A 25,782-nucleotide genomic window follows, 5' to 3' on the forward strand; every position below is an offset into this window, starting at 1 on the left:
AGCGGAAAAGTTGAGGAAAGACATTATTAGTATAAGGTAATCTACCGGTTAAGGTAGGTTTTTGGATGGACACAACCGAGGAAAGACATATTCAGCTCATTTTCACACCTTTGATTCGGAGCAAAATAAAACCTGCACCGGGGACCAACTTAACATTTACACCCTCCCACACAAATCATGAGGTGCACTTGTTTTCTCAAGGTGGTTCATGAAGAATATTACGAGGTGTGGCCGAAACTATGCGATCTGCGTTCATATTTCCCATTGGTGCTAATCTTCGTCATCCAGGCCGTGACATCCTTCGAAGTAGTCCCCATTTGATTGAACCACACGCTACCAGCGGTGCTTCTACGTCTTAAAGCAGTCCTTGAACGCAGATTTTGGAATGGCCTTCAGCTCGCGCGTCGCATTACTCTGAATCGTCTCGATGTCGTCGAACCGCTTTCCTTAGAGTGCCATTTTCAATTTTGGGAGCATCCAAAAGTCGCAGGGAGCTATGTCGGGACTGTACGGAGGCTGGCGAAGCTGTACTATCTTGTATTTCACCAAAAATTGCTGCACAAGGTTTGATGACTGCGCTGGCGCGTTATCATGATGAAGAAGTCCCGCTTGACCAGAGACGGGGTCGTTTTCTTCTCACGGCATCACGCAATCTTTTCAGAACTTCAACGTAATATTCTTTGTTGATCGTCTGACCTCTTGGAGCAAATTCGTCGAGCACAACACCCTCACAATAAAAAATATAATAAAAAAAACCATGTCGTATACTTTTCGGACATACCTCGTATTTCTGATTTCAGGGATCAAATTCACGGATTGCACTCACACTCAAACACACACACTCACTAACACAAGCAATCACGAACACATATTCAACACACAAGTTGGCAAGACTATAAAAATAATGATAGGCATTTATGTACTGATAGGTGACACTTGTGTATTATTGTGTTTGTATGTGTGCTGATGCCTGACAAGTATTAATTCTCCGCGAATCATCACATCTATTTTTCATATTTTCTGTGCATGAGTTTAGAGTGCACGTATTTCTTATGTGCAGAATCCATGGAGTGGGATGAAAATTAATTAATTGACTTAATGTGTCCCCGTCATGGACACAAACTTTTTTCTCAAAGGCCTTTTGGGTGGAGTGCCCATCACTGGATACGTTTGTAGGCCCACACATTAAAATGCTATAAACTTCAGAGATAAGATGCGTTCCTGTGTGTGTGTGTGTGAAAGGACTGCAAAAATTGAAATTTTATTTAGTTCAGGATACTATTAAGACCTTAGGTCTCCACTTTCAGCAAAAATTACTTCTAGTATTGGTTTGAAATGACTTCCCTTGAAAAAAATCAAATCAATACAGCACCCTATGCTCCACAGTTCAAAGTCTGATCTCTCTTTGTAAGGCTTGTGTTGAAATATTTGGAGTGAATTTTTATTGCATATAAGGCTGAAGCTTAGCAGCCTATTAAGGCATTTGGTACTTGTGATGTCAAGTGGGTTACCTTCCACAACCTCCAGTTCCCCAGACTATTTTCAAGTCACTACAAATTTTCAATCAATTAATTCTAAAAAGTAAATTTTTCATCTTTCAGTGGAATGGCTGTAGATTTATCATTCAAGAGGTACATTTATTCAGTTAAGGCATTAAATTTTTTTTAGGAAACCACCCTATTCCACTTTTCCTCTAGGGTTTCTGAGGCTCTATTCCATTTTACACATACCAATAATTATGAAGAAATGAAGGGATTAAGATCACTCATCACAAACTCATTGTTCCCTTTTAAAATTACATGTTTAATACAAATGGTACCTATCTCAAAGCTTCAGTTTCCAATATGATGAATCCTATTTAAGCACCTAAAGTTAGGCAATGTGGTAAGGAGGTATGAACTGGTTCCCATACCCTGAATGTATAACTGTAAGTCACAATATAGGTAAGTAGATTTCAGATGAATCCTAATTTATTAAACTATCCTGCAGATTAAAGACTGACTTAATTCCATTTCATTAACAACTCAGGCAAGTGGTGCCTGCAGTGGTTGGGGAATGCTTCGTGAAATCTGCACACAAAGACTAATTTGCTATATTCAGCACTTGTTAATTTCATGTCATTGCACTCCTGCCTTAGTGCATGTGTTTCGTGGGACACTCCAAAATTGTTTCTCAAGAGTGCCATGATATGATCAGTAATTGCCAACAGCATTTACTCTAGAGATTTACTTCATTTTAATTTTTCCCTTTTGAAGAGTTTTAACATCCGACCCACATGGGGTGATTTGTCTGGTTCAACTCCTCCTAATTTTTTTTTTTAATTCTGAAAATATCCTGTTGAACATATTATGTGGCGTTAATTATTGCTAATTTGTTGGATTAACTACATTAGAACAAATCCGTGAAAGTCTCTTTCTACAAATTCTTAAAAAAATAATAAGTGAAGAAAGCAGAACACATTTGAACTAAAAAATGTCCAATGTTCCAATTAAAAAAAAATCCTGCATTAAGATGATATGTTCAAATTACTTTTTACAGAGAAAATATATCAATAAAGAAATCGAAATATTTTCAAATCAGAAGCATTCATTTCATGAAGGACATGAATTTTTATGCTTATTTAAAAAAAATAACATCATGATAAAACTCCTTTTGTACTCCACAGTATCCACAGCCATGTCTCAAACTTGCCCTATTCTTTGGGTACTGACTGGAGGGCCCAGGTTCAATGCCCAGGCACCCTGGAAACCCTCAGCTATGCTCAAGCTGTGTGATTTTTTTTTTGGTATTTGATCTTCCTGGGAAAACATAGCTGGCACAGGGAAAGAAAGTAGCCCCCCTACCCTGATGCGTGAATTTCACTCACCATCCGGCTTATTACTGGGTGAACTCTACCATCCATTACCAAACCAACCTTTGGGTTGATTACTGCATTTATGATTTTTCATCTTATTGGTATGAAAATGATTATAAGAAGCATATCTTCCACATTTCTTACTTTATTTTAGCTTATTTCCTATTTGTCAAGTAGATTATCACAGACATCTCTTCAACGAAAACATGTATTATTTCCTGTCTCTATATCCAACAAATGCAATCCTCCACTCCTTCTAAATTGAAATTGGCTGACTATATTTAAGCTTTACCTATTTATCTTATAATTCATTATGCTACTGTTATTGCAGTTTTTGACAAATATCATCCGACTGATCAAACAAAATTCACATCTGTTATCCTTTTACTCTTTCACTTTGGGGATATTAATCCTAGTCTAGTCTCAATAAACATTAACAACATACTACTGAGTGCACATTACCTGCACACCACCTATTAGTTGATGTTCAAGTTTGAGCTTCTCTCATATTTTCTATGCTCTTCCCTCTTGCATACTTCCATCACATTACCTGCACTGGATATTTTCATCAGGGCAAAGTGGAAAAATGGCCCATTGACATAATGCATCATGCAGTAACAGTTAGCTAATCTCAGGATTATACTCTGCAGTTTACTGAACTTTTTGCCATTTGGACCCAGTTCATAAAGATTGGTGTCCATGACAAAACACACTGAATATGGTTAAAGGCAATAACTTCATGAAAGGGCATGTACGCAGTTCTCCACGTGAAATTGCCATAAGACCATTTCCCTTTCGAGGCAGGTCACTTCATTTTTAAATATGCCCTAAAAGCATGATCTTTGCATGAAATATGAACAGTCCATAATGTGTCAACCATTGTTTAGTGTTATATATTAGGATTTCTGGGTTTTGCACGTGATAACTTGGTGCTCATCCTATGGGCATACATATGGCTTTCTATCAAAAGATTCGTTTTTATCATCTATTATTTCAGGGTAGAGTCTTGGAAACAAAGAAAGTGATAGCTGACATCATGTCATCTTCAATGCCATTTGAAGTAGTGGTCTCTGGGATGGCTGGGAAGTTCCCAGAATCAGAGGACTTATGCCAGCTGAGGGACCAGTTATTTGATAAAGTTGACCTAGTCACAGATGATGACCGCCGCTGGAAACTTGGTAAGATTGAAAGCAAGAGATTATTAATCTCTTTATATTCATGTTAATCTACCCCTGAATACCTGAAGTTCATGCTTATGAACATTGCATTTCTATTAATAATTAGAAAAACATTAGATGACTTTAATAAAATTCCATCAGAAACCAGCCATGAGTTTGGAATTTCAACATATTAACACATAGCCTTGAGACACTATTTAGACTTTAAATTAATTAAAATATTCATGAAAAGAAGTAGATTGTGTTTCAAAGTAAGTCAGAGATCCAGAGTAAGATCCATAGTATCAATTATTGTTTTTGTGTTACTTTCAAAGACCATCCAGAAATACCTCAGAGAACTGGAAAATTGAAAAACCTTACCAAGTTTGATGCATCCTTTTTTGGAGTCCACTACAAGCAGGCACATACAATGGACCCCATGTGCAGAATTCTTTTGGAGCTCGCGTATGAAGCAGTTGTGGATGCAGGTAATGCTGCTTTTCTAATGATATAAAAAGGAGAAATGGGCAAGTTATTCTAAAATCAAATCATTTAATTTAAGGACAATAAATATAAAGAGGCAGCAAAGATGAATATGTTAAAAGAAAACAAATTCAACCATAATTCCTCTTATGAGTTAAATGTGTAGTTTTTACGGCAATAAAAGAGCCTGAATGAACAAACATCAGATGTTGAATTCTAACTTTTTTTTGACCCTTAGGTGTAAACCCCAGCACCCTTCGTAACACCAAAACTGGTGTTTTCATTGGTGCATGCTTCAGTGAAAGTGAAAAGACCTGGTTCTATGAACGCATTCAAATCAATGGATTTGGTATAACAGGTTGCAGCCGTGCCATGCTTGCCAACCGAATTTCCTATTGGCTAGGAATCACAGGTATATTTTTTTTGGAAATATACATCTCTTATTTTACTACCTACAAGTGACCACAAGAAGTGGCCTATTAGCCAAGTTGCCACTTAATTTCAATTCCTATTCATAGTTTTGTTCTAATGCATCAGATTGAGAAAAGGTCAGTCACAAATCAATCGAGGTCTATCCAGTGAAGAATTCAGTCTCATTCTGACTTCATTAAATTAGTATTGACCAATTTTATTCATAATTGCATTAAAATATTTTACAAGTCTGCATAAGATATGAAAAAAAATTTTAATTATATCATAAATGTACTGAAAACCACCCCTCTAATTATATTAATGTAATCATTCATATTAAGGTGGTTCTTGAAAACTATGACTTTTATTTTAACTATAAATATTGCCATTAAGCTTAAGGCAAATTTATTTGTTAAAATAAAATCTGTGGCCATGCGTCCAAATATGTTACTCATAGAATGCATTTCACAGATAAAAAAGTGTGATAAAACTATGTATGAACTGCAGTATCTCATAAGAGTGAAATATTAAAAAATAATTTTTTTTAATAGCTATTTTTGGCATCATATTGAAATTAGCAACATTGTCTCCGACTATTACTTCCTTAGGCCCAAGTTACTGTGTGGACACTGCTTGCTCCTCAAGTATGTATGCACTTGAACATGCCTATCGTGCAATTCAAGATGGAAGGTGTGATGCAGCATTGGTGGGTGGGTGTAATCTCACCCTTCACCCATATATCTCCATGCAATTTTCTCGACTTGGAGTTCTCAGTGCAGATGGAAGATGCAAAAGCTTTGATGAGAAAGGTAATCATTCTTAAAATTGGTATTATTTTATAGCTCAACATGGCTAATATGGAGTCAAAGTAATAACAGCTAAAGAACATTCCTGGCCTCAAGAATTTTGATAATTTCTTGCCCTGAATTACTTTTTCATCCTACCATATCACTTATAACAGATGAACAATAAAAAAGTCTTCCATAGTGTGGGTCACCTCAGACTTAATTGGCCTGAATATAAGATTGCTATTTTTTCTCTTGGATGGGGTAACAAAATCACACACCACCTTTATTTTTGATCCTTGAGAGGACCAATCCCAATTATGACTTGCACAGGATCACTAATATATTGCAATGATTTCCATTAAATCGTACATTCCAATTCAATCCCACAATGATAATATCTGAAAACATCATATTAATACAAGCCGGGCATAATGACATTGTAGCATATGTGCTAATTTAATCAATACCTGAGAAATCATTGAACTAAAATGTCTCAGCTCACGAATATTTTAGATAACAAATATTTAACAGCAGATATTTCCACGTCCCTAAGAAAACTTAACTTTATGAAATAGGTAAATAATTACAAAGTTTATTAAAATGTTTTGGTATCATCTATTTATAATATTAATTTCTGATTATACTACTTTTATACTACTAATGATTACCTACCTTTCATTCCATGGCACTTCTTCAATAACTCTCAGCTGATGGCTACTGCCGAAGTGAAACTATTGCAATGATATTCCTCCAGAAAAGCACCAATGCTCGTCGAATATATGCTACTGTTGTCCATGCCAAGACCAACTGTGATGGCTATAAAGAACAAGGAATTACATATCCATCAGGACGTATACAAAGGCAATTACTACAAGAGTTCTACAATGAGTGCAATGTTAACCCTGGATCTTTAGGTTACCTAGAAGCACATGGCACTGGAACAAAAGTATGATATTATTCATAATTGCAAATGATTTCTCAATAAACTCTTTTCTTATAAAATTTGTTTAAGACTCTGTCTTGAGGTCCATGGATTTGTTTCTGAAATATTAAACATGGTGAAAATAAGAGACAATTATGCAACAAAAGATAACACTAAATATTTTTGCAAAGTAACATTTAAATGATTAATACACTTGATATTTACATGGTATCCCTGAAAATGCTAATCTTTGTTGGATAAAGGTGATCAAATTCCTCTGATTCAAAATGAATAGACATTCTTTTTTTGTTGGTTGACCATGGCTACTTTTTAAAGCCAATATTTTGTTGACAAAATAAGTTCAATATTTAAAAAATGGTCACGTACAAGTAAAATGCAACTTAAAAAGTAGTAATTCACCTACTGCAATCAATTTGAAGGACAAAATAATTCTCATTTCCTCAGGTTGGTGATCCCGAAGAGTTAAATGCTATTGATGAAGTATTTTGTAAGCCCCGGGATTCAGCCACCTTAGGTCCACTTCTAGTGGGTTCTGTAAAGTCTAACTTGGGCCATTCAGAGGCAGCATCTGCACTTTGCTCAGTTGTCAAAGTATTATTTGCAATGGAAACTGGTTATATTCCTCCCAACTTACATTTTCATGACCAAAGAAAAGGAATTCCAGCATTGGCAGATAACCGAGTAAAGGTAATTATAATATATGTAATACCCCTTCTTAAAAACATATCAGGACAGAAAAATAAAAAGTCAAACTTCTAAAATGCTTGATGACCATAGGTGGTGACTGAAAAAATGAAATGGAGTGGGGGACTGGCAGGAGTGAACTCTTTTGGATTTGGAGGTGCAAATTCTCATGTCCTCTTTCGCTGGAATGAGAAAATAAAATTGCCACCACTTACAGGAGAAGATGGCGATGCAGTGCCAAGACTCGTTCTTGCTTCAGGAAGAACTGAGGAAGCTGTGAACAGAATTTTATCTGAGGTATGGATTACAACAAAATTAAATCTGATAACACGCATGATGTGATATTTTTAGTGAAATAATGCCATTTCTTAATTTTATTATGTTTTTTTATAATTAATTCATTATAGGTTGAGTCCATGAGAGCTGTTGATCCAGAACTTGTAGCCCTACTTCATGAAATACATGCATCAAACATTCCAGGCCATATTTACAGGGGCCATACCCTTCTTCAGCCACGACCTGAGGGCTCAAACAATGCAGAAGAAAAAATAACTCGGGATATACAGGTAGGCACACCAATGAATTTCAGAAATGCACATCCCAGGAGAGGAGAAGATGGACAAGTGCTAAGTTATTAATTTTTCTCAATTTGTGATAAAATATGTTGATAAAATAAAATGAAAACTCCTATAGCTGTAAATAACTTGTTACGGCTAGAGGAGTTTGCAGTTTCTTTCATGAAATCATAATGACAGTTGAGTTGCACAATTGGAGAACACTAAGTCATTAATCAATTAACACCCCTCAGTTTTACATGGGCCAGGACATACATATAACTATGTGCATTTGACACAGCTTTAATGTTCTCCCTTTTACTACCATCAAGTATTTTTAAATGTTAAATAACTTAGTCATTTAATTTTGAAGATATGCGATACCCTGCTTTTCAAAAGATATGCCCTGTTTACCTCCTAACAATCAGTCATACTGGCATTGAAACCAGCAAATAGATTCCCAAAATGCATCTATGCATTTTGAGAATTATAATTACAAATGCTTACGATGACAGTTTTATACCTCTCACATATTTGATAAATACTTATCTCCAATTATAAGGAACCAGTATTTTCAAATACAATCTAATCAGCTATATTTTTGCCTTTCAGTACTAACCATAGAACATGCTAATGCTTACAACTCATTACTTTCAATCTTCCTCTCTGTTCTGTCATTATCTTCCTCTCTCAAGTGATCGTTTATTTATCCATTTTACAAGAAATGGTTTCTGCTGTCAGGACTTTCCCAAAATAACTACTAACACAAATTCCTTTCATATTCTTCAGTATTATCCTGGAGCACGTCGCCCTCTATGGTTTGTATTCTCTGGTATGGGCAGCCAATGGGCAGGAATGGGCAAAGATCTTCTTCGCCTGCCAGTGTTTGCAGCAGCAATTGCATCCTGTGATGCTGTTCTAAAACCTAGAGGCCTTGACATATACAGGATCATCTCAGACCCAGATCCTAAAATATTTGATGACATCCTCAATTCCTTTGTAGGCATTGCAGCAGTGCAGGTTTGTAGCCAATTCATTAACATGCAATTCTAATTTCTCTATTATAAGACAAAAACTTGGTGCATGGTACTATGGTATATTTTGAATCATTCCTTCTATATCAAAATATCTTTCATCAATACCAGTCAAATTCAAGGGATATTTTTATGCTAGATCACTAGCCACTTTTACAAAAGCTTGTTTGTTAGTCACTTCATTTAGTTTGAAATACCACAAATTTCACCAGTATCATAGTAGATGCTTAGAGAAATAATGTAAAGGAGCGTAAAATAAGAGTTCTAGATTTGAATTACCAATGAAATTGATTGTAAATCAACTTGTTTCTTCATAATACTTTCTTAAAATTCAACATTCAGTTTAAAATCAATGTCTTTAAAATATTGAAGGATTGTTACTACCCAGAGTATACTAGCATGCAATTAAACTGAATTTGAAAAGATAAAAACATGTGCCCATAGAATTATTAGAAGGATATGTACCAAATGAGAATGAGCTTCAATAAAAAATATTATTTAAGCTCACATCTCTAAACAATGTAGTCCTTTTTTGATAATCACAAGAAATACAGATGAAAAAATTACACATTTACTTCATGGCATGTCTTTCTATAATATTTAATTCCCAGATTGGAATAGTAGATGCTTTGGTAGCTGCAGGTGTTTGCCCGGATGGTGTAGTTGGGCATTCTGTGGGAGAACTAGGATGTGCTTATGCTGATGGGTGCTTGACAGCACAGCAGATGATTCTGGCAGCTTATTCAAGAGGCCTTGCTTCAATAGAAACTCCACTCATCATTGGTTCAATGGCTGCAGTTGGTACGATCAATGGCTAACAGTTATATTATTTTGGAAAACTTAATCAAGGGTTCTTAAACCATCACTTTTTTTAGGTTTAATGGCAGATCCTATGCTAGTTTATTGCATTAATTTTACTAATAAAAATGATCTTCATTCTCAAATTGACACACAAATAAATTTACATGTACATGTAGAATTTATCAAGATAGCAATAACAGCCTGGTTTTCAAAAGTTCTAATAACTATGTATAGTATGCACCTGTATCAGTTAGACCCTTTTTTAAAGAGTCAATGAAGAATATTTCTTATTAATTAAAAAAAAACCACGCTTGCCATGGTCTTTCAAGCTGAAGTAATGGTCTTCACTCAGTTTGGTGCAAACTCCCAGCTGGTGGCCCCATGCTTGGACTCTCCCTTGATTTCAGGCTTGTACCAGTGCCCCAATCATGTTCCATTCATGAATAATTCTTTTCAGGCACGAAATGATGCCTTAAGTCCGGTAATCTCATTGTAACAAATGCTAACCAGCTTGGAACAAGTCACTTGACTTTGTTTTTGGCAAATTTTGAACAATCATGGCACTCATCTTGCAGATAGCTTACTCATGTCCAAATGTTAACGCAAACCATTATGTACCAATTCACTAGAAGTTCCAACAAGATTAGCAATCTCATGCATCACTCTTATATCATCCATCCCCATTTCATGAATGGTTTCTGGAGTAGTGATCTCAACCGGGCATCCAGAATGCTCAGCATCACTGGTACTTATACAGCAACTCCAAAAATTTTGAAACTAATCGTTAACCATTCTAATCAAAGACAAAGATTCACCATAATGTTTATAAATTTTCTCCTATAGCCTCCTAGTCATGTAATTCTCTTTCATTCATATTTTGGAGATCACTCAACTTGCTTGATAGAATAAGGAATACTCATAAGGAGGAAAACCTCATAGCAATAGGCTAATCTGGCTCGAACTTCAAGTGTATGTTCCTTCAAGCAATGCCACCAATAATTTTGGTATGTATGGATGGCGGCATCTTTTTGCCCTTCCACAGACTTTTCAAACTACTTTTGTACCTAATATTTTACAAATACATAGACCTTAATTTTTATTAAATAAATATATACTCAGTTTTTTAATGAGAATGAAATTTGCACGTTGAAATTCTGGGAAATTTCCATCAAAAATGAAAACACATTATTTTTTATTAAAGTTTTGTAGAAGGATAAATATTGTATGAAAATGTGGGCTTAAGTTTACAAGAAGTAAGTGTATAACACTTACATTCAAAGAGAATGGATGGCCATGCCTCATTTGACACAAATATAAAGAATGTTACTTTACCGTACAAAATGATCTTTTGCCTACAAATTAATTTTTTTCCTCTAATGGTACTTAACCATAGTTCAACAAACTCTGTGGTTCAACAAACATGTTCAATAGTCTGTAAATTGAATCAAGGTACTCACTGTTTCTGATATTTGTTCTGCTTGTATTTGCATCTGATCAGTCAACTCCAACCAGATCCTATTGGAGTCACTGAATGCAAAATTACAGCATCACCCACAATATGTACTATTTACATTGTTATAGGCGTATCTCTAGGAAGTCAAGCAAAAATGAGCAGAAAGGGAAAGGTGTGTGCAGTGCATGAAACAAAAAAACTCTAAAAAATTTATGAAAAAGTATAAATCTTGGGGATGAACTAAATGATAGAGTTCTTTTTAAACAGACTGTGTTAGAGAGGCATTGCCCACAAGCTTCAGTTCTTAAAGAACAGTTCAACCCATTATTTTGAGCAAGGGAAAAGTATGAAGTTCAAACGCTTCATGACTGCAAAAAAACACACATTCACATGATGTATCATGAGAAAAAATGGAATTGTGACAAAGTTTATAAAAGGAACTACCATTCAATACAGAATATGGTTATGAATGTCTATATTGCATTTAAGATGGTAATAATAATAAGTATCATCACAAAATAATTATCAAAAGCTTTCAAGTAGAACATATTTAGTAATTGCTTTTAACTAATGAGTTTTGATGGAATATATGGAATATACCTCTATCTTATGTACATAAATATCACTTGGAAGTTCTCTCATTTGACACACATTTTGAAAGTGAAAAGACTCTTGCGAGCACATCCTTGCACTAAATGAGCCTTGAATATATTATGTATTACAGTAAGATTTTACTTGGAATAATACTGACTTCAAGCCATGAAATAGTCTAATAGAACAAGTCAAAACTTAGCTTAAGGTTCTTTGTTTATGATACTAACTGTAGGGAATCCAACAGATCAGATCCTATAGCTACAAGTTGCTTAATAAGTCAGCCTTTAAGACAACAAAGTCTAAGCTGTAAGATAAATAAATGAATATGTAGCAAAGGCTGACATCCATTTAAGCTTCTCATGGAATGTGAAGCAACCAATAGCTAAAATTCATTTTATCAATTCTTCTTTAAAGGCTTATCACAAACACAAGTCAGGGAATTACTCCCACCAGAACTGGATGTTGCTTGTCACAATGGAACGGACAGCTGCACGGTTTCAGGACCAGCTGCTCAAGTGGCTACTTTTGTTGAAAACCTCCGTCTTCGAGGCATCTTTGCACGTGAAGTCAAATGTTCCAACATTGCATATCATAGTCGCTACATAGCAAATGCTGGTCCTACTCTACTAAAGTATCTAAAACAGGTAAGTCATTGTGTACTTCAATCATTTGCAAAGTGTGTTATAAAATCAATATCTTATGATATCATAATTGATATAACATCAAAAAAATTGTTTTAACTCCTCCTCTTATTTATTTAATTAAAGAGTAAAAGATAATTAGAGAATAAATGGAGATTAAATATAACATCACATAAAAGGGAACTTGGTGATTACATTCCTTCCATCTCACTGTTTTCCTCATAAATGTTGTCAATTTCTCTGGTTTGGGTTTCCATATTAGTATTATCATTGAGAGTAGTTCATCAGTCAAGATATGTTTTTGATGGACCCAGAGAATGGGTCATGGGTGGGAAAAAAACAATTTTACATCTAAACCACACTTCATATGATTCTGAATACTTCTAACACACTGCCCTACGATAAATCATTTTTTAACCCACAATTTCCTGTTTCTCTCCGTTCTGTCCAACATGCCTATTCTTTCGCTGCATCCCACCTCACTTATCCAATATTTAATACACCATTGCTGCTCTTTTCTCCCTCCTTACTATGCATAGAACTTCTTTGTTTTTGTTTTTCTTCATGTCACTTTCACTATCTCCTCTACACCCCATTTACAATTCCATACCTAAATAAAGCTAGATCATCCTCAAATTGAACTGATAGGATGTACTCCCCACCTATCTTCATTTTGACATCTTGCCTTCCCATGATTCTCCTATCACTTCTTCTGCTAATATGTTGAAAAGCACAGGTGATAATGTACAGCCCTTACTTATTTTCTTACCTCTCACTGCCATCATGACTCTCCACCTGCAGCCTAACATACAGCTACATGCATTGGATAGATTGTCCACAATACTATGCCTAGGGGGGAACATTGGGGTTTTTGCCTAACGTTGCTTATTCACAATTAGAAGGTCCCACTTTTACACTAAATTAAATAATAACTGTATTCATAGTAATCCGAAGGTGGTGGCTGAAATTTTATGGCTAATATCGAGCTTCCATCAGACTAATTTATATTAATAAAATAATAACTATCAACATTGTAGAATAGATAAAATAATAATTATCATTATTTCACTATATGTATAATAATTTCATGAATAGCTTTATCTACAATGGGACATGGGATTTTTTTTTGCTATCCAAGGTAATTCCAGAGTCAAAGGCTCGTTCACCGCTATGGATATCCTCTTCTGTGCCAGAGTCACAGTGGGGAGAGCCACAGGCTAGTTTTTCCTCTGCTGAATATCACACCAACAATTTGCTCTGCCCAGTTCTGTTCGAGGAGGCAACAACCCGGCATATACCACGAGATGCAATTACCATTGAAATAGCACCACATGCTCTCCTACAACCAGTTTTGAGACGGTCTTTGCCATCATCTTGCGCTCATGTGCCTCTAACATCTCGCGGGCATCCAAATAATTTGGAAGTTTTCCTAGGAGCTTTAGGAAAGTGAGTATGAAAAATTGAAAAAAAAAATATTCCATCACTGAAAAATCTGGTCCTTTGGCTTATTTTAATGAGGGGAGTACATGCACAATGCAAGGGGAGTACATTCCCCATTAGCAGTAGGGATTTCTTCAATTTTATACATTAATTTTCCAAAATGGAAGGGAATAAAATTATTGATGCAAACAAAATTGGTCATAAAAATATTTTCAAACATTAGTATAATACTATAATTTTAAAAATATTAACAACTTTGCATCATTTAGGTTCTTATTTTTCCCATTGCAATTTGGATAGACCTTATTAACTTAGGTAACAGATTACCATTAAGTGTCAATGCAAATGGAGAATCTTATCATACATTTTAGGTCAATGTTTAATATTTCATTAAAAACATCCATTACTTTAGATTATGTAAAATTTTTTCCTTGTTCATAGTTCTAAAGTTTAGCAAAATGGTGTATATTGTAATATACATTGTTCATAAAACTCCAGGATTCAGATATAATATTTACAACAATCTAAGTGGGTACAACTTAATTTGATGGTAAAAACTTAACTTCAGAGATGAAAATAAGAACTCAAAATGAATAATACCGCATTTGTGTGTATTTTAAGTTATTAAAAGGTTCAGCTAATAATATAAAACCCTGAATCATCTTGGAAAAACCTCAGGTTGATAAATGGTTAGTAACTAAAACAATGCCACATAGAGAGAAATTTAGTGCCAAGTAAATCTAACCAATTTCACTGGAAAGTACTCCATACCATGTATACATACTTTCTTATTTTATTTTAGGCTTTATCAGCTTGGTGCTCAACCACGCCCAGCTGGTCTATACCCTAAATGTGAGTTTCCAGTAGGTAGAGGTACACCAATGATTTCTCCTTTAGTGAGGTGGGAACATTCTGATGATTGGTTTGTCACTGAATACAAAATGGAGGTGAGTACTTCCATTATGGTCTCAAAATATTACAGAACTATGGATAATGGTATAGTACTGAGGCACACAACAATTTTTGTTTCTTCGTTTTTCCAACTTGTAGGAGAAAATTACATCAGGAGAAAGAGCAGTGGCAATAAATTTGGCTGAAGAAGAGGATGAGTTTTATGCAGGGCATGTTATTGATGGCAGAAACCTCTTCCCTGCAACTGGATACTTGGTAAGAAAGAAAATAACGTGGTATAATGTTTTTCTTACTTAAGGCAGCCTATTTATTGCCAAATTCATCAAATCAAACTTTTCATATTTCAATGTAAACTAGGTCAAGGTTTCTGAATACTTGTCAACCAATTCATCCCATTTGATTTAATCTATAATTCTAAATATCACAGCTGAAAACAAACATCTGTAATTTAGCACAAACTGCACTCCTATAATGCATATGTGGTTCTACTTGATATTGGTGACCTTTGTGATTCAGAGGAGTTCAGTTTAGCCCCAAGTAATGAGCTTGTTATATGTTAAGTGAAACGTATTTTTATCAATATTGCATGGAACTGTTACTGAATTAAGGAATTTAAAATAGCTTATTTAGCCATATTTCCCATCACAAGTTGCTTCTTGCTATTCAACTAATATATCAATATGTCTTTTCCATTTTTAAACTTGAATACATTTGCCCTAGCAGACCAAGAAGTGCATATAAAGTAAATTTTTCAATCTAGTTCTCAATATTAGAACTGAGTTATGAAACTGATTTAGTTAACCTTGCCAGCTGACCCAATTAGACAATATGTTATGCCTATCCCAGAAAGTATAATAAAAACTACATATAACTTTAAGATCTCCTGTACAAATAGCAGCAGTTTTTGGTTTTTAAGATACTCAAAAGGCCAGTCATAGTTAGGATTGGATGGTTTGATCTCAATCAATTGTCACTTTCCAATGAAATAAATGTAGACATAAAAGTTTTGACCAAAGCATTACCCACCAAGTTAATTACGGCGGTAGGGAACAAATATGATTTTAATGAACTTATTAATCACTATCCTATATTATCTTATTCATGTATCATCAATATAATTCCTGAACAAATAAATACTATTATTAAATGAAGAATACGATGTATATTTCCACTGTCCTAGGACAGTGGAAAAATACAGTGTATTCTTCATTTAATAAACATGAATTTCCACAAAGTTGAGCCGGGAACAATTAAATATTATTATTATCAATAAGGATGTTCTGTTATCCAATTATTTTTAATCTCACTAGTGATATTATCCATAAGTTGTACTCTTTTGTGTTAAAAATCTCATTTTTTACAAAGCCAATGGCTAGAAATAAAAACTTCACTGTATTTTCAAAAGAGTTATGAAAGCTTTTCCCATTATTCCCTTTAGTCAACATTTTTAAATAATGCACGCTTGGGACCTTGGCACAAAACCAAACTAGTAGCATGCATTTTTTCATATTAATGATGCCCATATATTCATACTACTGTATACCATAGTCTTATATACATCATTCATGTGTAGTTTGAGCTACTTTTTTATGTTTTGAATTGAATTGGTTCTTTAAATTACTGAGTACCTAATTATTAATCTCTTTCATATTTTTAGGCTATTGTGTGGGAAACATTAGGTATGATGAAAGGCAAACTTTACACGGAACTTCCTGTAGTATTTGAGAATGTGAGATTTCTACGGGCCACAAACATACCGAAAGAAGGTAAGAATTCAGAGTTTATTAAATATATATTTAGGTATTGCATTAAATGAGTTGAACAAATAGCAATTAAGAGACAATGATTGCTATTGGCCAAACTTGTGTGAATGTACACATATAGGTACATTCACAAAAAAGAGAGAGACTAAACAAATTTTAATTGCGTTCTCTGTATTTTATCATTCATGTTATGCACATTCCCTCACAATGAATTTGGCACCCTGGAAGCAAAATTTTTTCCAAAATCAGAGTTGATAAATTCCATGTCAAAGGGAAAACACCATACGTGTTTAAAGTTGGCTTTAACCTCGTGGACAGTGGCGCCTCGCGCACGACTACGAATGCATGTGACATTGTATGTACGGTATTTCGTCATAACATCTAGTTCCTTTAAAAGCCCCAAAATTTCAGAGTTTAAGAGGACGCCTCGGTAGCTTAAGTGGCTAAAGCACTCGACCGGATATTGAGGGATCTGGGTTCGAGTCCCAGTCAAGGCGAATGATTTTTACGCTCTGAAATTGTTGCATTAAAATGCACATCAGAGTTGATGATGATTCAGTAAACTTGCTTCATGATCCCCAGGGAAAAATTAATAAATGATGGCTGGAAAGAAAACCCTTTGCATTACCAACTGGAATATTTACCAAGCAGGGCCCAACATAAATATTTCTGAAGAGAGAGATGTTTTGGCACAGTTGTGGTTTTGGTTTGGAAGACTGAACACAACTCAAAAAGCAGCAGATTTTTCAATAGATCCTGCCTTTCCTCACCATGAGAAATATGGAAAATGAGTTTTGAGGTCATTATGGCCAATTTGCTTTTGGTAACACTGGCCTGAATGTCAACAGGACCAGAATCTACAATTTTTAGGAGCATCATGAAGGCAGAGCTATACTAAATACCTCCAATCACGTTCATTCAATGCTCATAATTTCCAACTGTATGAGGTCATCCCTCTTTACTGTTCGGTCATCACCTGCTTGCGCAGTATAGCTAACTACAATTTATTATCAATTTTAGAAATCCATATCCCTTGTGAATTAGGTTGGAAGTGCCTTGCCATTAAGAAAATGTCAGCATGGAATGACTACAAAATATCACTTTTTTTATACTCTTAAGCCATTAAAAATTATTTGCAGTTTGAAAATGCAATTCATATCACAGAAAACAACAAAAAATATTATGCAGTACTTTTCTTGAAATTATTTTAAGATAAACTAAGAGTTACAGAACACAATACAGGTGGTATGCTGAGGGTTGCAATAAGTTAGAAGGAGAATAAATAGCATTAGAGATTCACTGAATTACTTTCAAAGTAGCTACTGCGTACATCACTTTTAAATAAAGATCTCTTTGGGAAAATCTCTGAATGACTTGCTGAGTTGAAAAAATGGAGCACAGACTGTCAATGGAAAGGGGTACACTCCACCGCACATCCTTGTAGATCATTAGATCACAACTAAGAGACGAATTCTTGACAAAACGAGAATATTTGAGGGAAGTTAGCACCCAAAAAAAATTTTTAAATTTTGACCCCCACTATGAAATTCATTTAAGAAAAGGAAAGCAATCAATCTTACCCAGGTAATCTCAATCTCCTTCCATTCCTATCTTCTCCTTTATGGGAAAGAGAATGGGGCAGGAGAAGGAAGTATTCAGAAAATCTATTGCCTCGGCTAAGGTTCATAAGAATGAGTATTTGCTTTGATCACACCAATAATAAGAATAATTATTAGGTACCAAGATAATCTGAATTCACGTGCATAAATTAAAAGACTGGTGAACAGCAATCATTATTTTCCACAGTTTCAACTAACATCAGAAGGTCTGAGAACTTGTCACCCACAGATGGATACAGAGGTTATTCTTCATTGAATTTGATGGATTATTATGAAGGTCTAACACTGAAAAAGTGCACACTGGACTAGTGTCCATTTATGTAAACAGTTCTTTAGACAAACATAATTTTCATGGTTAAAATTGGGTTTCAATTAATTGGAATTAATTCTATTTCAGGGACACTGCTGTTCAATGTGATGATCATGAAAGGCTCAGGAGATTTTGAAGTTGTAGAAGGAGGGGTGGCCACAGTTTCTGGTCGAATATATGTCACTGAGGATGTCGACTCAGAATTTTCTCCAGCTCATGTAGAGGAGGGTACTAATCAAGGAATAGAAAATAATAATGAAAGAGAGTTTAATATTCCCCTTTCTTCAGCTGATGTATACAAGGAGTTACGACTTAGAGGCTACAACTACACAGGATATTTCTGTGGAATAAGTCATTTGGACCAATCAGGTAAGCCAGCATTGAGCTCATAGCTACTCAGTATTATTGTCAGAACTACTCTGTTAATAAGATAAAAATGTTAATTAGATATCCTGAAGCAATTAAAAAATATGAAATTCTACTTTTTATGAAATGAAGGTAAAACAGGTCACCTTGAGTGGATTAACAACTGGGCTACCTTCTTGGATACCATGCTGCAAGTCCAGATACTGCAAAAGGACACACGTGCCCTTTATGTGCCAACATCTATTGAGAAACTGATCATTGATCCTAAGAAACACACTGCTCTTGTGAACTCTATTGCTGGAGAAGAAAAAAGTAAGTACATACAATAATACACAGAAACGGCAAACAATATTGCCATTTAGTTTATAGCCTATTATTTCATAAATAGTTAAATATGCATTATATTATGCTCTTAGATAAAAATGTCAGGAGGATGTACAAGACTTCTTATTGTCATAACCCTTATTGTAGGGTACATATATTTGAAATCATATAAAACATTGAGGAGTTATTTTTCACATTGATTTTTCATAATCAAAAGCTTTAAGAGATAGATATCAATTTGGACATTCCTCTGATATTCTCTAGCAAGTGAAAATGCCCAAAAGGAGTCTTCCAAAATGAAAATGACTTTGATTCATCCAAAAAGTTTAAATAGCAATAAAAAAATAAAAAAATAATTGATTTGGAATGAATTTGGAAAAAGTTTCCTTCTCTAACTTTCAAATCAAATGTAATCTTGAATTTAACCTTTGATAACTTCACAAAAAGTATTTGTGGAACTTAGTACATAATAAGATGATGCTGGATTAAATTCAAATAGTAAATCCATGGTTCCATCTCCTAAGAACAGGAAAGAATATAATTGAAAATACGTGCTTTTTTAGTTTTGGAAAAAAATTATGGATTCAGTGGAGAAGTAGAACTACCAGAAGAGGACTGCATAAATATATACACAAGGGTATTATAATGTTTCAATTTTAAGACACATCCATAACTTCATGAGAGAAATGAAATGCTATCACCACCAAGTATACCATACAACTCACTTTCCACCTCTTTACTTGCATGAACTAAACCCTCATACTTTCCTATTGCGATGCTCCTAATCAATAGAAATTCCTCTTCTCCCAAGTCTCCGTGGATATTTTATACAAAGAATATTGGATTTTGCATTGCAAATACAAAAATATACTACTGTCCATCATTACTATCATTCACAGATTTAATCAATGAAATATTAGGGCAAGGTGGAACGTTCTCAGTATGGCAGTGAGAGACTATTGTTTAATTTAGAAATGCATTTATGCATTTTTTTATATAGTTCCTATTGAGCTCAAAGTATTTTTACCAAGATTCTACCACAACGGATTCCATCCCTGAAATGCAATTCTGCAAAATCTGCGACAACCATTCACAGCTGCTTTTACCTTTTTGTTTGGTCACAAATATTTTCCAGTCACGAATTTCTTTAGATCTGAGAAAAGGTGGAAGTCATAGGGAGCCAAATCTTGGGAATAGGGATAGAGATGGGAATAGTTTGTATTTCAAACCCCTTAGTTTTCCAATAGCCAAATAACCTTTGTAGGAAGGGGCATTGACCAGAGAAAAAAATTATTTTTTTGCTGAGTAGGCCTCTTTTCATGAATTTTTTTATCCACCTTGATTGACCTACTATCTATTTGAATGTATTTCTGTGGGAACATTTCTAAGGTATACCTGTATACCTATATTAAATGTATGGAAAAAATTTCACATTGTTTACGATGGATAACATAAACAATTTTTTTTATTTCCACTGTAAATGTGTGAAGAAAAGTATGATACTTTATATGGGTGGTATATCATTGTGAAATAATGCACACTCCAAATAATTGCCAAAGTTTCCAATGGAAACTGACCTTTAAACCTTTTAAGGCTCTTTTTAAAACTTTACACCTTTCTAAGAAACTTAATCTTGCCAAGTCTCTTAATGATACATCTACATCTACATAATACCCCGCAAGCCGCCGCAAGGGCGTGTGGCGGGGGGTGTTAGGTCACCAACCGTGAAAAGGAAAAATACCACATGCAAAAAAAAAAGGAAAATTACACCCACAGCAGTGCACACACTCATGCAAAAATCCCTTGATCCAATACTCATGCAAACACATATACCACAAAAAAACTAAAAACTGCACCCCAGGATGCAGCACGAAAGCCATCCTACAACACGCAAGCCAGGACACAGCAAGCAAGAATGTGAAACATCACTGCCACATGAAAATGCACCACAAAACACTCTACCCCCCAAAGAGTCTGTTAAAGGCAGGGAATGCGACCCAACGTTGCAGGTAGCAGGAGGTTCCCCCTGCGGAGAGGGACGAGGGTCTGAAAGGGAAACTTAAAAACAGATGAACAGAACACGAATGAGGTCATTCAGAAAGAATGGGTTATTATAACAAAACACATAAGGTGCTTCCTCTCTACTTTCTTTAATAATCTATTAATTTAATCCACTCTCACTTTCTTTGCTTGGCAATTTTCCAGAAACCTAAGAGATCTTTGAACAGTTTATCACTCCTACATTTACACTGTAAAGGATACTAAATACCTGCTGCATATTCAAAATTTGGTTTAAAAATGTGAGATAAGACAACAGTGAACAAGTCAGATAAGACAAGAGGCCGATGCACTTCCACATTAAAATGAATATTTAAATTTATATTGGATCAAGGGTTAATAACCAGACATTTTCATAGATTTGGTGTGCAATAAATACAATATTTTCTCATGCTGCAGGTCTTCCTGTGAGAGTACGTCCTTCAGCAGGCATTATTGAATCAGGAGGAGTAGAATTTCGTCGCTTAAAGGCTAGCGTGATTCAACGGAGGCGGCCTACAGCTGCACCAGTGTTGGAAGAATATAGTTTTGTGCCCTACTTGGATCCGGCTGCAGTAAAGAAGGAAGAAAAGGAAAGAGATGAAATGGCCATTGCATTGCGCATCTGTGTGCATCTAGTTGCTGAAAACATCAGCATAAGCAAATTACGATTAGTAGAAGAAACACCACAGAATCCCACAACACTTCCTAATTCAGCTGAATCCCAGTCATCCCCTTGGACTCCCACAGTGCTACTACCTTCAATTGCAGATATCCTGTCAGACTTACCTCTGGTTCAGGTAAGACAGATTTCTCTAGCTTTGTTAGTGCTATGAAAACAAATATCATGGGAACAGGGAAGTTCTAAGTATCAATCATATGATTAGTCAGCAATAATCTACTAAGCCAATTTCATTCATCAGATTTCAGTGCATGTATGCAGTGAATTTTCCTTCTCAGATGGTAATTTTAACATTCAGTTGAGATATTCAGTAGAAAAAAAATCATCTAAATTTATAGCTGGGAAAAAATGAGTAATCTAAAATGTATTGATATGGTCCAGTCCAAAACTGTGATTAGTAGCAAGGTTTAGTTCATCCGTCCATGAGTGGTACCCATGCTTCCTTAAGAGACACTGGCTTTTCAAAGTGAAAAGTAATCAGTAAAAATCAGTAATTAGCAAAACAATGTTACTGAATGGAAAGGGCAAAGTTATAGGAACTTCACATCCTGTTCACTAAGTTTTCCAGCTATTTTCACATTAAATCAAGGCAATAATGCAGACAACCTGCTACCTATATTAATAAATTGTCAAAAATTAGGTTCTCCGAGTATGTGTTCATCCTTCTGGTGGTATTTGTAAAATTTATAATGGGAGGGTTGTACCGAGCTTTCATGTAGTTTAAAATAATTTAGAGAGCATGATACTTTCAATAAAACACATGTAATCCACTTTTTACTTTTTTGGTGCTGCCTTCTTAGATGCATGTGGGATCGCAAGAAAGTTAAAATTTGTAATTGTCCTTTCATATTAATTGCAGAGCACCTAATGCTATTGCATTTATTAATTATGAAGAGATAAAATCAATAGCATGGTTTACAAAAGGAGTGCTTTATTAAGAATACTGATAATTACTATGGAGGCTGCAAAAGGTTTACTAAGATCATTCATTTCCCATCTGTTGATTAAGAGAGAATTGGTAACTGCTACATGAGTTCACAACTCAACATAACTGGTTTCCAATATGTTAACATTCAAAATTCTATTGTAAACCCAAACACAACTGGATTAAGGAATAAAACGTGGGCAGATTCAAAGAAACTACGAGATGCCGTGACAATAACTTTTGATGGAGTCATCTGCTAATGCACATTACAATGCAATAATTTCAAAGTGTAGGGCAAATGAATTTTACACTTTGAAATCGTGACATAAAATGTGGGTATTGATCCCCAATTTTGAGTTTTTTCTTGCATGTTCTTGGTGTAAAACTGATCCAAGCTCAAGGGTAAAAGCAGTCCCTGCAGCTATGTAACTACTTGCATACCTTACTTTTTTATTCATGCAGGCAGATATGACAGTGCTGGCTTCATCTTCCACTGCCACTAGTCTTCCAATGGATGAACTGGGAGCTCGAAACATTCGAGTTGAAGAGCGTCAACTGTCTGGAGTCAGCGGGATGGGGTCCACCAATGCAGGGTCAAACAGCAAACAGCAACAACAACAACAAGGAGCGACAAACTACCATCTCACAGTGGCATCTGATCTCCTGTTGCCACCTGGTCGGCGCCATGTACTTGGAGCTGTAGTTTCTGGTCTCCAAGACGGTAGCTTCTTATTAGTCCGGGAAAGACCTGCAACTTGGGAAGGAATACAAGGAGTTGAAACCTCTAAAGAGGTCATGCAAGCAAGAGGGCTGGAAGTGATTGTTGAACAGAAGTACTCCGACAATCACATTTTACTGCTCTTGCGGAAGGTTAGTATAAGTTCTACAGTGACATCTCTAAAATGGTTCCATCAAATATAGAAAACACTTAAAAATCTGTATAAATGATATGAAGGGTAGTCCGAACTAGGCAAAAACTCTGGTGATTAAAAATGAATACAGTATTCTACACAGTGTTCCAAAAGGGATAAGTTTTGCGACTCAAGCCCATTCCAAGTTGTCAAACACATTTAATCACACTTTATGACATAGTATATCCCCTTACAATTGAAGACTACATACTCACAAATCATATACTCCTATGGCACTAAACATATTATGCAAATATATGTACATATAAAATAAAAATCAAGAGAAAATATTTGATCAATTTCCGAAAAATCATATTTAGTGCCTCATTGTAACTATAGAGATGGTCCAAGCACACCTCACTTTCATACAAGCGGACACTTGATGAGGTTCCTCAAAAAAATGCCACAGTGAATTATTGTAACATGAGTGGTCATTTCACATTTCTTCTTACTATAAAATGAATAATGGGTTTTTTGCTACACTTTAAATAGATTTTAATTTGTATACTCGCAGTTCCTGATCTTAAGGAGCATGGCTAACATGAATTCTGTGGTATTTGACTCAACTTTCTGGAATTTCATGATGAATAGTGAAAAAATAAAACTTTTTAAGTTCCACTGATTTTTATTCAAAACTACCTGTTTTGTCATCCAATCGACATCATCAGATGATGATGATGTTGACTGTTCAATGAAACTGGTCAGTAAAAAAATCAGTGGAAATTAGGAAGTTTTATTTTTTCATAATGCATCGCTTACAGTTTAGTAACAGTTATGGAGTCAATATAGTGTCTAATGAATGTATTCACTCAATTGCTAACCAAAGAAATTATTTTTCACCAATCCAGAGAAGATTTTTATGTAGTAGATTGTGAGATGACATGATTATGCATTTGAATAAAAAGTGATACAGTGATATATGATAGGGGAGTTGGCATAACGCAGGTGGAACTGCATATGAGTTAAAATTTATAATTTTGTAGTTTAAGTTTATTTATCATGGACTCATGCTTTGGTTTACTAAATTATTATTGAGAATCAAAGACTTATATAATTTTTACAGAGGTTCAGCCCAGTAGAAACATGTGTTGTTAACATCAATGATGAGGGAGGTCGATTTAATTGGCTTCCAAGACTCAAAGAAGCCCTCAAATTGGCACCACATGGACAGCAAGCACAGCAAAAGAGAGTATACCTGGTGTCTCAGAGACAAACTCTTACTGGAATGATTGGACTCTTCAATTGTCTGAGAAGAGAACCAGGAGGAGAAAATGCAAGGTTTTCTTGTTTTTAAACAAAGTTATTGGGTAATACTAATCTTAAGATGCTTCAATTAAGAAAGATTTAAAAAAATCTTGCAATAGCAATGACTGCTTTCCATAATATCGCAAGTTTGGCTTACGATTACTCTGTTTCATTAGTTCTCTTTGCACCACCTCTTACTGAAATTTAGATCTGCGCTGATATTGTTTTTAACACCTAGTGAGTTCAAAGTAACTCAATAATAAATGGCAATTTAAGATGATATATTATGTGCCTATCTCTTGCTTCCCTATTAAAGATATTTTACATCATTTTGGTGATCTTATTAATATGATGGGGCAGTAGTGCCTTCCTCTTGGTACCTCAATTTATTTTATATAGGTGGATATATTAAATGTGAAGCAATGTCAATTGATAAAAATGTCATTTTTAAATAACATAAAATTAATAAGGTAATTCAGTATTTTTCAATTTTTGGGCACGATGTGATTTTGATGATTTATATTTTTTTAAAGGTGTGTAATAATTGATGACCCAGAAGCACCAGATTTCGCACCCTCACATCCATTGTATGCACCACAACTGTCACTGGATCTAGCAGTTAACATTTTACAACAAGGAGGAATATGGGGGTCTATGCGTCATTTGCCCATAATCGATGCTGCTGACTGCACAGATCCTGTTTTGTCTGGGGTTCCAGTACAGCATGCTTATGCCAACTTATTGACTAGGGGTGATCTTTCAAGCATAAGATGGTTTGAGAGCCCCATAGGAAAAAGGTTAGTTAAATGTAGATATAAAAATGCAGTAACCCCTGCTAAGATGGACGTTTT

At 35.0% G+C, this 25,782-nt stretch overlaps 1 protein-coding gene across 1 annotated transcript in view; it reads left to right on the forward strand.

Annotated features, from left to right (window-relative positions):
• The first annotated feature begins 1,111 nt into the window (after positions 1-1,111).
• Positions 1,112-25,782, forward strand: part of LOC139693648 (fatty acid synthase-like) — a 49,706-nt gene continuing 25,035 nt past the window's right edge. The window contains exons 1-22 of the mRNA XM_071591888.1: positions 1,112-1,168; positions 3,852-4,032; positions 4,347-4,499; positions 4,733-4,906; positions 5,514-5,714; positions 6,401-6,639; positions 7,081-7,323; positions 7,414-7,617; positions 7,728-7,886; positions 8,664-8,894; positions 9,520-9,709; positions 12,171-12,400; positions 13,536-13,843; positions 14,640-14,784; positions 14,888-15,004; positions 16,407-16,515; positions 18,529-18,810; positions 18,940-19,119; positions 21,589-21,968; positions 23,238-23,567; positions 24,858-24,964; positions 25,465-25,728. Coding sequence (XP_071447989.1) covers positions 1,112-1,168; positions 3,852-4,032; positions 4,347-4,499; positions 4,733-4,906; positions 5,514-5,714; positions 6,401-6,639; positions 7,081-7,323; positions 7,414-7,617; positions 7,728-7,886; positions 8,664-8,894; positions 9,520-9,709; positions 12,171-12,400; positions 13,536-13,843; positions 14,640-14,784; positions 14,888-15,004; positions 16,407-16,515; positions 18,529-18,810; positions 18,940-19,119; positions 21,589-21,968; positions 23,238-23,567; positions 24,858-24,964; positions 25,465-25,728 — 4,484 coding nt within the window. The remainder of the gene's footprint in view (positions 1,169-3,851; positions 4,033-4,346; positions 4,500-4,732; positions 4,907-5,513; positions 5,715-6,400; positions 6,640-7,080; positions 7,324-7,413; positions 7,618-7,727; positions 7,887-8,663; positions 8,895-9,519; positions 9,710-12,170; positions 12,401-13,535; positions 13,844-14,639; positions 14,785-14,887; positions 15,005-16,406; positions 16,516-18,528; positions 18,811-18,939; positions 19,120-21,588; positions 21,969-23,237; positions 23,568-24,857; positions 24,965-25,464; positions 25,729-25,782) is intronic.

The sequence above is a fragment of the Hetaerina americana genome, unplaced genomic scaffold (genome assembly GCF_022747635.1).
Source record: "Hetaerina americana unplaced genomic scaffold, ioHetAmer1.1.p SCAF_5, whole genome shotgun sequence".
In the NCBI taxonomy this organism is placed as follows: Eukaryota; Metazoa; Arthropoda; class Insecta; order Odonata; family Calopterygidae; genus Hetaerina; species Hetaerina americana.